The sequence below is a fragment of the Panthera onca genome, chromosome C2, assembly GCF_046562875.1.
Source record: "Panthera onca isolate mPanOnc1 chromosome C2, mPanOnc1 haplotype 2, whole genome shotgun sequence".
NCBI lineage: Eukaryota > Metazoa > Chordata > Mammalia > Carnivora > Felidae > Panthera > Panthera onca.
The window spans coordinates 157,618,032-157,633,987 of NC_138347.1; the positions used below are offsets into that span (position 1 = coordinate 157,618,032).

At 44.3% G+C, this 15,956-nt stretch overlaps 1 protein-coding gene across 8 annotated transcripts in view; it reads right to left on the reverse strand.

Moving 5' to 3' along the window:
• ANO10 (anoctamin 10) overlaps nucleotides 1-15,956 on the reverse strand; it is a 285,102-nt gene that overhangs the window by 175,447 nt on the left and 93,699 nt on the right. For all 8 annotated transcript variants that reach the window (XR_009611897.2, XM_078432533.2, XM_060638069.3 and 5 more), the window contains exons 8-10: nucleotides 15,321-15,395; nucleotides 13,673-13,855; nucleotides 2,303-2,494 (exon numbers count right to left, since the gene is read on the reverse strand). Coding sequence is in view for 7 of the 8 variants with exons in the window: in XM_078432533.2 (XP_078288659.1) it covers nucleotides 2,303-2,494; nucleotides 13,673-13,855; nucleotides 15,321-15,395 (450 nt within the window). In the remaining variant the exon portion in view is untranslated. The remainder of the gene's footprint in view (nucleotides 1-2,302; nucleotides 2,495-13,672; nucleotides 13,856-15,320; nucleotides 15,396-15,956) is intronic.

Below are 15,956 nucleotides of genomic sequence, written 5' to 3' on the forward strand. Positions count from 1 at the left end.
GTTTCAGATTCTGTGTCTCCCTCTCTCTCTCTGCCCCTCCCCTGTTCATGCTCTGTCTCAAGGATAAATAAACATTAAAGAGAGAGAGAGAGAGAGAGAGAGAGAGAGAGAGAGAGAGAAGGAAAGTCTAATTATGTTTATTCGTATTTTTGCTTTCCATGGTTTTTCTTCCTGACAGTCCCAGGTCCCTTCTTTTATCATTTCCTCAAGTTTAGAAAAATTTTTTTAACTATTCTTTTAAGGGGTATCTATATGGCTCAGTCACTGAAGCACCTGATTCTTGATTTCGGCTCAGGTCGTGATCTCATGGTTCATGAGATTAAGCTCTGCATTGGGCTCTGCGCTGACAGTGTGGAGCCTGCTTGGGATTGTCTCTCTCCCTCTCTCTCTGCCCCTCCCCTGCTCACTCTCTCTCAAAATAAATAAACATTTAAAAATCAATCAATCAATAAAGTGGCTATTCTTTTAGCATAGATTTTCCGGCAACAAATTCTTCGTTTTCTTTCATCTGAGAGTGTCTTGATTTCCCCTTCATTCTTTTTTTTTTTTTTTTTTAGTTTATTTATTTAGTCATTTTTGAGAAAGAGAGAGAGAGAGCGAGCAAGCAGGGGGCGGGGTAGAGAAAAAGGGAGACAGAGAATCCAAAGCAGGCTCCACGCTGTCAGAGCAGAGCCTGACGCGAACCATGAGGTCACGACCTGAACTGAAATCAAGAGTCCGATGCTTAACCAACTGAGCCACCCAGGCGCCCCCTGCCCTTCATTCTTGAAGGATATTCTCTCTGAATACAGGATTCGGTATTGACACTACTTTTCTTTCAGCACTTGAAAAATACTATGCTGCTTTCTTCCAGCCTCCGTTATTTCTGATGAGAAATTGGCTATCATTCTAATTGTGTTCCTCTATAGACAACATGTCATTTCTCTCTTGGTGCTTTCAAGTTTTTGTCTTTAGTTTTCACATGTTTAATTACGATGTGTTGTTGGACATGAACTTTGGGGGGCTTATCCTGTTTGGGATTCACTCAATTTCTTGAGTCTGTAGTTCTGGGTCTCTTGCCAAATCAAAAAGTCTTGGACTTATTACTTCAGGCGTTTTTTAATCCTTCCTTTCCCCACTCCTTCTGGGACTCTGATAACAGGAATGTTAGATGTTTTGTTACAGTCCCACAGGTCTCTGAGGTTATATTTACTTTGTCAGTCTATTTTTTCTCTGCTGTTCACATTGAATCATTTCTACTCTCTATTTTCCAGTTTCTGATCTTTCCTCTATTTCTTCCATTCTGCTACTGCACTCATCCACTAAGCTTTTTATTTTAGTTGTATTTTCCACTTCTAAAATATCTATTTGCCTCTCTTTTATATCTTCTCTTTCTTTGCTGAGATATTCTATTTTTCTGTCTGTGTGAGGTATACTCATTTGATCAAGGCTGCTTTAAAATCTGTCCGATAGTTCTAATATCTGTCGCCCTGATGGTGGCATCTACTGACTGCCCCTTTTTTCTTTTTGGTTCATCCCGGTTCCTGGTATGATGACTGTTTAAATAGAAACCTGGACATTTTAGGTGTTAGATTCGATAATTTATTTAAAGCTTTTGTTTCAGTTGGTTCCTCTAACACCACTCTAGCAGGGACAACACCTCGTTAGGTCACCCATTTGGATACCACTGACGCCCAGTGTGGAGGGTGGGGTCCTTCCTATTGCTGGACTGGGGCCAGAACTCTGGTCTCCCACTAGACCTTCCCACTGATACCTCTTCTGCTAGGACGAATGCAAGTGCTCCGTGTGTGTTCCCATGTTCCCATGTGGTCTCTGCTGTGCTGGGTGGTGGCAGAAGGCCTGACTCTCCATTAGGCTTTATCTGAAACCACCCCAGCAGAAACTGGAAAAGGAACCTCATTATTGCTGGGTAGGGGTGAAGTCCAGACTCCCGACGTGATCTGCAACCCACTCAGAAGTGGGGAGGGCCTCATCATCACTCGGTGAGTGAAGTCCCACCTGGCTACTTTCCTAGAAAACTATCAGAATTTTTACATCTGAAAGGGGTCACAGAAATTATAATTTACCTCCCCCACCCCGTCCCCAATTTTCAAAACAAGGAAAGCAAAGCCCAGAAAAAGTAAATGACTCTTTGAAGTGACACAACGCAGTCTGTGGCAATAAATAAAATGCAATAAAATAAAAATAAAAAATAAACTAAATTTCTCAAATTTCTCCTTAGCATAGCACCTTTGTTTTTAATCATAATGGCCCATTTTGCTATTTTTTCCCCCAAAGGAATCATGTTTTCTCAAATAATTACCTGCCAGACACCAATAGTGGCTGAAGGTTCTGAGAATGGACGTTTCAAGACCCTGCACATTTTTAAGGCATCCGAATTAACTTCAGTGAAGTTATTTAACACAGCAAAGGCAGCTGCTAATGGGTAGACGCAGGAGAAAAGGCTCACATAACCGAACTGAAGAAATAACTCCAAGTAATCATCAAAGGTACCCTGAAAATGTAAACCACAAGAAAAAAACAGGAATTGTTTTAATATTATATAATTACAGCAACACTTTGCAATACCATCCAAGGCACCAGCCTCCAACCAAAAAACAATCTTAGAATTCCTCCCAATTTCTTCTTGTCAACAACAGAATTTACATAAATTCAAAAGCAATTTTGTATTTAAGTCCCCGAAAGAACGAAAAAAATGATTTAGCTCCTCATTCCATTGTGCCAAATCACTGAATTATTACATAACAAACAACAGCAAAGCTAAAGATGTTTGCTTTTAACCAAGTAAAAAGAAATGATCCGACATCACTATTAGAAATCTTACATGACTGCCCCCTCCCATCATGGGCTCCCCAGAACCTCAGTCCCTGACCCTCCATCAGAAAACGGATGGTGGTGATGCCAATGAACGTAGCGATGACCTCCAGAAGTTTGCGCCTCCATAAAATCAACACCAACAACAAAAGGGCAAAACGTGTCAGGACCAATTTTTCAAGTGCTCTGGAAGTCAACCAAAGGCTTGCAGCAATTCTGGTGGCACAGAGTCATGAAAAACAGCTCAATCTTCTGGCATTTTAACTTATTCTCATCTCATCTCCTGCTCCCCAGTTCTGCAGCAACCTTGAAAAAACCCAGCATGCACCACCAGGACGGGAAGGGAGCAGCAGACTGGGGCTGGAGATCTGGGAAAGAAAGCCTCATTCCCAGAGGGAAGTCATGATCTGGCCTGGTTAGTGGTAACCTACAAGATTCCGCTCAAAAGGCTTGTCTTTATTCAACTTCACTGAGTCTCTTCCATTGCTGAGGGCTTCTCCCTGAGTATGTGAGGTGAATTTTTAAACACTGGTCTGCCTGAGGCAATGGGTAGCAGCGGGGGCAAACAAGAGACTAGCCAGGGAGCTCGAAAGGACAAGCGGAGGAATGCAATAGCCACAGGGGGTTTGTTGAACTCCCAACATTTTCCTGGGAATCTAGAAGATGCGGCACAGGCAAAGGGTCACCGCATCATCTCAGGAAACACCACAGAAGGCTCTAGGATCTCACCTCTCACTGACCTCGGGGCTCTGCACAAGCAGAAAGTGAATGGCAAGGCAGAATTTTAAACTTCCTGGGTTAGTGTTGAAGGCACGCCCAAACACGAAAACAGCGACCGAACAGACATCTGATGAGGGACAGAAGCAGGGAAGTGTTCACTTCTAGTCCAGCAGGCTGACCTACAGCCTGCAGAGTTTTCATTAAGGGCCAAATTAAGTGCTGCTTGCTACGTTCTCAAAGGGTCTCGTGACTACCTGTACGTATCGCCAATTACTATCGAACTGAATGATGAGCACTCGAGAAATCTTGCAGAAGTGGTTTTATGAATAGAAACTTGAAGAAACATTTATGATCTAATACTCCCTGCATGTCCTCTCCCCCTTCAGCACTAAGCATACGACCACCAGCTTCATACAGCAAAAGTGCAGCTCTTTCTGCCCGCGAGTTCTGTCCCCGTGCTATAATAAAAGCACCTTTTTGCACCGAAAATGTCTCAAGAATTCTTTCTTGACCATTTGCTTGCGGCCCCACGTCAATATCTATATAACACTCAACCCAACGACAACAGAATGCTCGTTCTTCTCAAGTGCACATGAAACATTCTTCAGGATAGATGAGATGTTAGGCCCTAAGACGATTCTCAACAAACCCAAAAGGCTTAAAAATCATACAAAGTATCTTCTCTGACCACAGTGGAACGAAAGTGGAAATCAGTAACAGAAGGAAATTTGGGAAATTCACATTGAATGGAAATTAAGCGACATATTCCTAAAAAACCAATGAGTCAAAGAAGAAGTCACAAGAAGAATTAGAAAAACTTTGAGATGAATGAAAATTAAGACACGACATATCAAAACTTAAAGGATGTGGTGAAAACAGTGCTCAAAGGGAAGTTCATGGGTATAAATGCTTCATTAAAAAAAAAAGGCAGATCTCAAAACAACTGAGATTTTCACCTTAAAAATCTAGAGAAAGAATAGTATACTAAATCTAAAGCAAGAAAAAGCAAATAAATAAACACAACAAAGTTTTATATGTAGCACAGTAATGTACATAACATATAAATGTATACTTTCTATAACTATATATAATCATCTCAATAGATACAGAAAAAAACACAAAAACCAAAATCGGATACCCCTTCATGATAAAAACACTCAACAAATGAGTAACAGAAGAGAATTTCCTCAAAGTGGTAAACCGCATCTACGAAACACCACAGCTAACATCACACTTGATGGTGAAAAACTGGAAGTGTCCCACCTAAGATCAGGAACAAGACAAAAATGTCTGCTCTTAACTCTTCCATTCAATTCAACACTATCCTTGGGGTTCTACCAGGAATGGAAAGGAAGGCAAGGAAAGAAATAAGAGCCATGGAGAACAAGAAAAAAAAAAAATCCTATTTGCAGAGGACATGATCTTATATGTAAAAAACCTCTAAAGAACCCCCCAAAAGATTATTAGGTCTAATTATAAATGATTTAATAATAAACTGCAGGATATAAGATCAATATACAAAAGTCAATGATATTTCTATAAACCAGCAACAAACAAACTGAAAATGAAATTTAAAAAACAATTTCATTTACAATATTATCAAAAATAAAACACATAGTAATAGATTTAACAGGGTAAGATGTGTATGGTGAAACCCACAAATCATTGCTGAAAGAAATTTAAAAAGACCTAAACAAATGGACAGACATTCCACGTTTACGGATGAGAAAACTTAGTATTGTTAAGATGGCAATACTCCCCAAATTGATGAATAGATTCGGTGCAATCCCAATCAAAATTTCAACTGCATTTTTAAAAGAAATGGAGATGCTAATCCTAAAACCATAAGGAATTACAAGAGACCCAGAAGAGCCAAACAATCTTGATAAAGGACAAACAGAGAGAAATCGCACTTCCTGATTTGAAAACCTACTACAAAGCTACAGTAATCAAGACACTGTAGGAATGGCATAAGGACAGACACACAGAGGTCAATGGAATCGCACTGAGAGTCCAGAAACAAATCCATGTGTCTTTAGTCCTACAATTTTCTTTTCTCTTTAAGTTTGTTTCTCTATTTTGAGAGAGAGAGAGAGACAGTGCAAGTGGGGGAGGGGCAGAGAGAGAGAGAAGAGAGAGAATCCCAAGCAGGCTCCATTCTGCCAGGGCAGAGCCCGATGTGGGGCTCAAACCACAAAGTCGCGAGATCATGACCTGAGCCCAAACCAAGAGTCGGACACTTAACCAACTGAGGCCCACTTAACCACCCAGGCGCCCCAGTCTTACAGTTTTCAACAAATGTGCAAAGATCATTCGATGAAGGAAAAAATCATTTCTTAAAACAAATGGTGCTCGGGCAACTAGATATCCACGTGTAAAGAATGGATCTGGACTCTGTCCTCACACTATCTACAAAACTCAATTCAAAAGGGATCAGACCTAAATGTAGGGGCTAAGCCTATAACATTCTTAGAAGAAAATACAGAAGTAGATCTTCCTCTCTTCAGATAAGGCAATGGTTTCTCAGAGAGGACACCAAAAGAATAAGCAACAAAAAAGAGAGAAATTTGACTCCCATCAAAGTCAAAAACCTGTGCATCAAAGGACACTCATGAAAATAAAAAGCTAACCCACAGAATGGGAGGACATATTTGCAAATCACATCCTGATAAGAAATTTGTATTCAGAGTATATGAAGAACTCTTGCAATGAAATAATAAAAAGATAACTGAATGAAAAATGGGCAAAGAATATGAATACATATTTCTCCAAAGAAGATATACAAATGGCCAAAAAGCACATGAAAAGATGGTCAGTACCTTTAGGCATTAGGAAAATGCAAATCAAACCCACAACGAAATCCCATTTTACATGTAGTAAGTGTGGCTACTACTAAAAGGCGGGGGAGGCAAAAAATGACAAGTGTTGACAGAGATGTGGAAAAAATGGGACCCTCCTATATGGCTGGTGAGAATATAAAATGGTACCACTGCCTTTGAAAACACTCTGGCAGTTACTCAAAAAGCGAAACACAGAGTGAACATGTGACCTAGCCTATGGTAACCAATGGATGTTCAGAAGAAACTGACGTTCATACAAAAGCTTGCACACAAATGTTTACGGCAGCCTTATTCCTAACGGCCAAAAAGTGGAAACAACTTGTTCCAAATGTTTATTGACTGATGAATGAACAAATAAAATGTAGCATATCCATACAATGGGATATCCCTCGACCATAAAAAGGAACGAGGTGCGATACAGGCTGTATTGTGGACTGAGCCTTGAAAGCATTATGCTTAGTGAAAGAAGCCAGACACAGGATCACGGACTGTATGACTCCATTTCCATGACGTGCACGCAGGAGGCAAACCTACAGAGACAGAATGTAGACTGATGCTTGCCGGAGACTGGGGTACGGATGGACTGCTTCCTGGGCGTGGGGTTTCTTTCGGGGATGATGAAATGTTCTGGAAGTAGCGGTGATTGCTGTAAAACCTTGTGAATTTACTAAAAATCATTACACTGTACACTTCAAAACAGTGAATCTTATGGTACGTGAATTGTATCCCAATTTAACAAAAAAAAAAGGAAAGAAAAAAAAAGCTGATAGTCATAAGGGAGCTCTCAAGAGTCACCCTAGCAGAAGTAGCAAATATACAAAAGAGGCCAGAGAATGAAATCCACAGCAGAAATCGAGGGAAGCTATAGAAACATGAAGAAATCCCTTTCAAACTATGTTTAAAAACCTGTCTAACAACACTTTAAAAGGTGTAGTCCAAAGGAAGAAAGGGAAAACAGTCATCACATACCTTCAGTTTGGTGGCAGAGAAACGTAAACAGTACGAGGCGGGTTATTTCGTGATCTTTAACGACTGGGCAAAGGAGCCTTCACTGAAGTAGGCTGCCTGGGCATCGGTGACCCCCACTGGCCACTTGAATGGCGTCACCAAAACTCTACAGGACCAGGCGACGAGCACTCCAACCCCTCACTCCTCAGTGGAGGCCTGCTGTTCACAACACGTGTTTATTCTGACCCAAGAGGAGCAGTTCTCTGTGCCGTGCAGCGACTGAGCGACAGAGCCAGCCCTCAGGATGCCGAAGGCCATGTCACCGGCTTTCGGCATCCTCGGGCCTCCTCATGATCATCCACTGCACGGGCAAGAACCACTCCAGCTTAATAAAAATGTACGTCACAACATTTTAAAGCAATATTCTCTAAAATGAATTATTGTAATTATTGTTACTGTATCTCAGAGTCCGTCTTTCACCAAGACGCGCACAGTAGGCTCACTAGTTGAGCTGCAGTGGAAGTCAGATTCTACTTCTGGCAGAAAACGCCCAAACCTAGGTACAGAATACTGGGAACGGCAGAGCGTGCTCTCAGACGGCCTGGGTGGGAGGACAAAGCACGAACCCAGGGACTCTGAGTTACGCTCTGGCTGTTTTCAAGGTTCACACGTGCCTCCAGAGCTGGCGGGTTGGGGCTCAGTGGGGGATTCAGCGGTGAGTAGTTTCTCAACGACTCTCTGGAAGCATCTGGCTCTGGAAAGTATTTCCATACGCTGTGTTGCAGCACACAGAAGTGGTTCTAAAATACACCCAGTGGTATAGCATCAATCCACTTCTCTGAAAAGCGTAGAAATCAAGAGCAGAGTAAAAAAAACCTTAGCTGTTACGCCATTTTTACCACAATTGGGTCTTAAGAAATCCTGACAGCCTATGCTCGGCTTTCAAAACTGCTGTTTCAGATCAGAATGTACAAGATAGAGCCTCCGCAGAGCTGTGTAGACAAATCCTCCCCTGTGCCAATGGGCAGCCTCCAGAAGGCATGCTCAGGCCTGGCATTTTTAGCATACAACACGAGGGGGCCCCTTCTCCGCACAGCAGCACACTCTGCATTCTGCCTCCATCTCACGCAGGGACTGAGTATAGCACACACACGCTAACACTTTATCAGGACTTTTACACTGAGCGCTTCGGAGTCAGTAAATTTAGCAAACCAGGGACGTACTCCAAAAGCAAGAAGGAGAAAAAAATGCAAATTCAACAATCTAAATAATTGCACACTAAAATAAAAATACGTTAACCAAGATACAGTCTACCCGATTAGCTGCAAGTTAGCAAAGACAACTTACAAAATCTAAGAACAAAGCAGTCATGAAGAACACCGTGGTATTTCTGTGAAGTCATAACTAATTTTATGTATCTATTTACTAGATGAATGGAAACAAAGTTTCAGGTTCCAGGGGCTCTATCCCACTGGATCCTCAAACCAGCCGGGCAGAAACAGGTCTATGAGTTCCCTACGCTGAGTATACAACAAGGAAAGAAAGTACTATATTTAAGGCCACAAGCAGCACACGGACACTAGGGGCTGACCATTTTTCTCCTAAAACTGTTCCTTATTCAATATTATATTGAATGCTCGCTAAGAATTACCATGATAAATAACATGGGGACAGTGACCTCAGCAACAGAGAAAGAAAAATTATTAGACAGTGGCACTTGACCCTAAATAAAATACTGACATGTTCAACGTGACAACGTATATTTAAAAATAGTGAGCAGGTAGAGTTAATCACTTCAGCAGATGTTCCAGTAGGAAATTTATGAGTGGGGTGGGAGGGAGGGGAAGGTGAGTGATGGGCATTGAGGAGGGCATCTGTTGGGATGAGCACTAGGTGTTGTATGGAAACCAATTTGACAATAAATTCTCATATTTAAAAAAAAGGAAATTTATTAGTGTAAAGGAGAATATTAAATCTTAATACGATAATCTCAACAGAAGCAAATAAATGAAGAACTTGATAAAATGTAACATCTTTCACGATACAAACTGCGCAAGTAAGGAAAAGAACATTTTTAAACTGATAAAAAGCTACCTACCAAGAACACGGGACAAATGTTGACACTCAATGGTGAGGAGACCAAAAAAGAAAAAAAAAAAGTCAGGAGCTAGAGAAAGATTCCTATTGTAAATACTTCTGTCCAAATTATACTGAACATATTCATGAGTCCAATAGATAATAAAAACTGTAGATGAAGGAAGAAAGAAATTATAGCTGAAATATCTCTACACAGAAAACCCAAGAAAACCCAAGAAAATGGATTAGAAAAAAATGGGAGGGTTCATCAAGGTTGCTGGGTAACAAGATACAAAAATCAACAGCATTCGCATCTAACAGCAACAATTTAGAACTTTTTGAAAGAGCTACCAATGACAGGAAACCGGAAGTCTCAAAATATCTACCAGCAGCTCACTTACTCCTTCCAAAGTGCAATTCCGTCCCTGCGACGAGCCCAGCCCCAGGTCAAGCAAAGGATCCGACAAGGCGTGGGGCTGCCTGACATCACAGCTCCGGGTGGGGTGCGACGGAAGGTGCTCTCCCAGAATCGCTAAACTGGAATCTCGTGAGGAAACCATGGGACACACTGGCTTCACAACGAGCCAACGCCCCGAAGAACGAAAAAAGCAACGGGCTATTCCAGACCTGCAGTTTTCAAGCCTTCTGGTCTCTGCAGCCCTAAACTCTCAAAAGTGACTGAGGACAGCAAAGACTTTTTGTTTACAGGCGTCTACCTTGTGATATTTACCCATTTGAAATTAAAACTCAAAACCGTAAAAAATATTTCTCATTGATTCGGTTACACAAAAACATTAACATCAGTGAGATACTGCTTGAAAAATAATTACGTTTTCCAAGACAAAAACATTCAGTGTAGAGAGTGGCACTCGTTTACAGTTTTAGCAAATCTCTTAACGTCTAGCTCACTAGGAGGCAGCTCATTTGTGGTGCGGCGACTCATCACGAAAAGTCATAGTCACGCAGCTGTGCGGTTGGGCAGGATCCGGGAGTTCACAGGGCAGGGGCAGCACAACGCAGGCCCGAGGCACCCATGGCCTCAGCCCTGGCGGGTGCAGCAGGCCCAAAAGACACCGGCGGATCACCCCCAGGGGGCCATTATGGAGGTTTCCTTTTTCCTTACTTTACACTCTGTCCTGCATCATCCAAGCTTCCCATTGTGCCTAAACAAGTATTACTTTTATAACAATTTTTGTGTTCCAGTCAAATTGTCTTTCTTCCCAAAACTTGATAATATTACTTTAGATTCATGTGTAGCGGTCAGGATGAGCTTTACAGAGAATACAGTCCTAAGTTCACTGACTTCGGTGTGGAGGAAAATACACCCAGAGGGAAGGATCAGCACGTAGGAAACAGTGGTCTAGATCAAATGTGACCCCAAAGCATGTCCCCTCTCCCAATACATGCAGAGAGTTGAAATAGCCAATACCGGACTGTCGCTCCATGGAGAGAGTAGAGGGGGATGTGCAGGCGGTGAGGAGGGAGCGTGTCAGATCACCCAGGACCCCAGCCCCTCGAGCAAGCCAAGGAGCAGCACCGCTAACCACAGCATTCGCTCACAGACCCGGGGCCTGCAGGAGAAGCGAGTGCGCTGCTTCCTGCCCAGGCTGAGTGACAGGTTCCGAACTGGAAAAGCAAAGACTCGGATCTTGTTCCTGATTTGGTCACCAAGGGATTAACAGCAGAGAGCTTCAACTGCCTGTTATTAACACGGGAAAAGCAACGCTCACCTTACCGTCCTTCACCAAGGTGTTATCGGATGTCATGAGATGCCAAAAAGGTGAGGTCTCAGATTCTGACGGTTGTCACCTTAGTAGCATGTAGTTGTTGGGTGAATTAAAATTGCTTGGATGAGAATGTTTATAGCCGCACTATCCACAATAGCCAAGCTGTGGAAAGAGCCCAAATGTCCCCCGATGGGTGAATGGATAAAGAAGATGTGGTCTATATACACAATGGAGTGTTACTCGGCAATCAAAAAGAATGAAATCTTGCCATTTGCAACCATGTGGATGGAACTGGAGGGTATTATGCTAAGTGAAATTAGCCAATTAGAGAAAGACAAGTATCATGACTCTGCTCATGTGAGGAATTTACGATACAAACAGATGAACATAAGGGAAGAGAAACAAAAATAATATAAAAACAGGGAGGGGGACAAAACGGAAGAGACTCATAAATATGGAGAACAAACTGAGGGTTACTAGAGGGGTTGTGGGCTGAATGGGTAAGGGGCATTAAGGAATCTACTCCTGAAATCATTGTTTTACTATATGCTAACTAATTTGGATGTAGATTTTAAAAAATAAAAAAAATTGCTTGGATGAGGGACACATTGCTTGAACTACTGCATACGAGTCAGTGAGCCGGGGGGAAAGGAGGGGAAACTGGTCTGGAGAAGACTGTGAATTTGGTTTGGGGCACGTGGGGGGATGACGTCGTCTGTCCAAATAATTCAGAGAAAAAGAAGAGAGCTGATTCTAAGTGATCACAGGGAGAGAAGAGGGGAAGGAGAGACGCCAACATGAAATAATTATTTCAAGACACTGGGGCAGGAAAGACAGGACACAGCCAGCAGAAGTGCGTGCGGGTTTGCTTGGTTTGGGACAGGAGGGCTGGGGCAGCTGGGGCAGCTGGGGCAGGGAGATGGGGAAGCGGGAGATGCGGCGGCTCCAGGCGGGAACAGGGGCCTCTGCAGACGAGAGGAGAGGCGGAGGGGATGGAAGAGACAGCTCAGGGGAAAGACTGCTTGTCCGGCTTCCACCAGAAAGGGAAGGATGGAAAACAAATACGGCCAGAAATCCCGCTCCCCAGAACACGCAAGGAAAGGAGTCAGACACAGACTGAGGTTTCAGGCCCCAGCCAGCCCGCCCTTCGACCAACACAGGCAAGAAGCACCACAAGGGGCGAACGCGTCCTTTCTCGCACGCCTGTGTTTTCTCCGACGCTTCACATACACACACAAGCAGCGTTACTGGCCAAGTGTGCCGTGCGTATACTTTGAATCACACTCTCCCCCCACAGACAGCACTGACAGAAGACGCTAGTGCATATGTGCATATTTCATCAAGACGCGTATCAGCACGCAGAAACCAGAAAAACAGCCGCACAGGTGAGAAATGGAACAAAACGAAGGCGGTAAGCGGGAGCCCGGCCCGACTCCAGCCCGCAGGCCGACGGACGCGGCTCGATCTGTATCCTGCGGGGCGAGGGATTCAAAGGCACCTCCTCCCCTGAAGCATTACTGGGGCTAGGCTGTTCGAACAAAACCAGGGGCTAGAACAGTGGTCCCCTGTCCTTGAAAGCGGGCTGAAAAAGCCACAGCTGCCGCCCTGACCTGCAGTCTGTGTCGACTGGCTCCGCAAAACCCCCAAGGTCCCCACAAGGTGGGAGCCGGGGCTACAGACCCCTGGTTTTAGGCTAAGCCACAGAGGCTCCTGGGGCAGCTGTGAAGACCGGGCGGGAAGAAGCGAGCAGAGAGGGAAGACACACGTCCTCAAGATGAACACACCAAGCGACACTCGCGAGCGCACGAGAAGAAGGAGCACGTGGGCCAAGAGGGCCAAACGATGACGCGCGAAGGCGGAAAACAAGACCGCGAGAGTTGAACACTGACCGGGCCGCTGCAGGGTCTAACTCACCGAGAAGCAGAGCGCACCGCGCAGGAAGGTGCAGGACGCAGGACACCGGGAGCCAAGCGCGCGCACGACCCCGACGCCCCTCGCCCACGAACACACGGTCAGGTTCCACGAGCCGGGGGCTTCCCCGCACTGTTGTCACAGGCGGCCAGCCTTGCAGCGATCTGCTTGCAGCTCCTCAAAGGAACTCAGAAAGTCTTGATCGAGAAGGAACCACGGTCACTTCCCACACCACTAAGGGAAACCGGAGAGACTCTGCAGAGCGGCGCCCCATTTTCGGCGGCGGGTCTCCGCCTCCCCCAGGAGTCTGCAGCAGCCCCCGCGAGTGAGCAGGACGCGGCCTCTTCACAGCCGGGCCGGGCCAGGGGCAGCTTTGCAGCAAGGGTTGCCTGGCGCCCTGGGGGTGGGGGAAGCAGCGGCGCAACCGGCCAAACCCGCCCCCTGCTGTCGTGAGGCTTAACTTCAGATTGAGGGCGGCAAGACCGAAGGCGCGGTCCCCCCTCGTTCACGGTAAAGGAGCTCTTGGCGCGGACGCTGGCAGGAGAGCACTTCCAAAGTAGCCACATCTGGGCCAGCGAGCGGGTCCACTGCTACTCGCTTTTACTCAATGGTTAATTCGGCAATATTCACACTTACCAAATAGGTTCCCATTTCTTTCTCCAGGACAACCTGTTCGTACAATGTAGCATCGATGTCCGCTTTTAAAGCCTGCACCTTCCTCTTCACCTGCACGTGGTGCTTCCTTTGGAGCCAGTAAGGAAGGAGAGACTCCATAATTTGGTTAAGGATCTGGGAGGTAATCAGGAGAGTGGCCAGACTCTAAAAAGAAGCAGAGAAGTAATATCTGACAATGTAGCTTAGTAAAATCACAGTATGTGTATAATTATGCAATAAATAAAATGGAATCTTCAACAAATAGCATACCATTAATATCACAACTAATATCAGAAAAGCGAGGTGCCAGAATAATGTTTCCAATTTATTGTTTTTTCCCCACAGGAAAAACACATTAAAATACAAAAAGTTATAAGTAAGATTATAATAAGAAATAAATCAGTTATAAATAAGATTATAATAAGAAATGAAATCAGTAATGAGCTGGCAGGGGAACAATTTAATTTGAAATTGTTTTTTGCCAATCTCATCCTTGCTACAACATAATAATCTAAATGATATTGCCAACTCTGAAAAATAAAAAAGTTTGGCGAAAGTTCAAAAAACTTATAAAATGAATATATCCTCCTTCATCGTAGTAAGCTTAGAAAGTAGTAAGAAAGCCACCCATAATTCCACAACCATGATGGAACCTCTGCTAACATCTTAGGATATTTCTTTCCAATCACATGTAAAATACAAGCAGCCCACGTACTGTTGTTGACTGTATTATTCCCAACCTTCACTATTACAAATGCTGCTCTTCGCATACCTGTGTACACGAATCTTTGCCCTGTCTCTGATGACTTACTGAGGATGGACTGTGGTTCTTGGCAAAGCTGCCCTAGGCGTTTCTAGAAGTGCTGTGTCAATTTCCACTTACCCCAGATGGATAGAAGTGTTTCCATCACATACTCCCTTTGCTAGGATTAAAAGTGCATTATTCTAAAAGTCCTCCCCTATCTCCTTGTCCTTCATCTTCTGTTTAAAAAAAGAGACTCTTGGGGCACCTGGGTGGCTCAGTCGGTTAAGCATCCAACTCTTGATTTCGGCTCAGGTCACGATCCCAGGGTCATGGATCGAGCCCATGCCTAACTCCACACTGAGCATGGAGCCCACTTACAATTCTTTCTCTCCCTCTGCCCCTCTCCCCAACTCGTGCTCTCTCTCTCTCTCTAAAATAAAAAAAAAATTATAAAAGTTAACAACATATCAATTTAAAAATGAAATGGGAAAGACCTATTTAAGGTTGTATCAATTACCTCTCACTCTGACACACACACACACACACACACACACACACTTCAATTAAGGAATACTTTTCATTAGAATTGCTTTTACAGGCTTTGAGATGAACTATATATGTGTTTTTCCTGTACCGCATTATTAATTTTACAAGTTGGTTAGCTTCAACGAATTTGTTTTCAGTTGAGTACGATATACAGTGCAATTGCTAATGGTTTTTCACTTAGAATTGGCTTAGAAATATACAAAATGTCAGATTTTATCCATAACAATAATAACATTATTGTTATTAATACAGGAAATTAATAATTAATAATTAGTAAATTAATACAGGAAAGGACCTCTGAAACCTACAAGACTGAGACTTCCTGCTTTTCACACTCACCTGACGCAACAGCTTCATATCCCTCAAGACAAAGGCGATGTAGAAGAGGGAGGCAAAGCAATTCAGAAAGTTGAACTGCCAAGAAAAAGACGGCAACATTTCACACTGCTTTACGGTACTTTATTACAGTTGTAAATACAGCATTAACAATGTGACGAGGGACTTCCAGCCCTCACCAGATGGCAGACTTGTTTCTCCTGCTCCTCCTCACTAAGCACATCCAGAAACCCTGGAAATACCGCAAGAGGCGAGCAGAGGAGACCTCTGACAGCTGCCAACAGCTTGGACAGCGAACTGGTTTGGGACCCACGGCCTGAGGGAACAGCGGAACAGAGGAGCACCCGCACATTTCTGCTACATTCTAACGGAAGAGGAAGAGCAAGGCCCAGCCTTTCCCGGCCCCCACCGGCAAGCCGGATGGCCTGGGCGGGCTCGCTCCCTGCCCACCTCACCTCTGCCCAGCCCCCCCCACCCCCCGTTCACTTGAGGAGCCCTGCGGACCCGGCAACGGGGTCCACCCGGACTCCCCGCTAACACTGAGGTGCCGGAGGACGCGCTTCCTTCCCGGCAAGGCCTGGCCCACCGGGCCCCACGGAGAGACGCCAGGCCAGCCAGACAGCACCAGCATTCTGCACG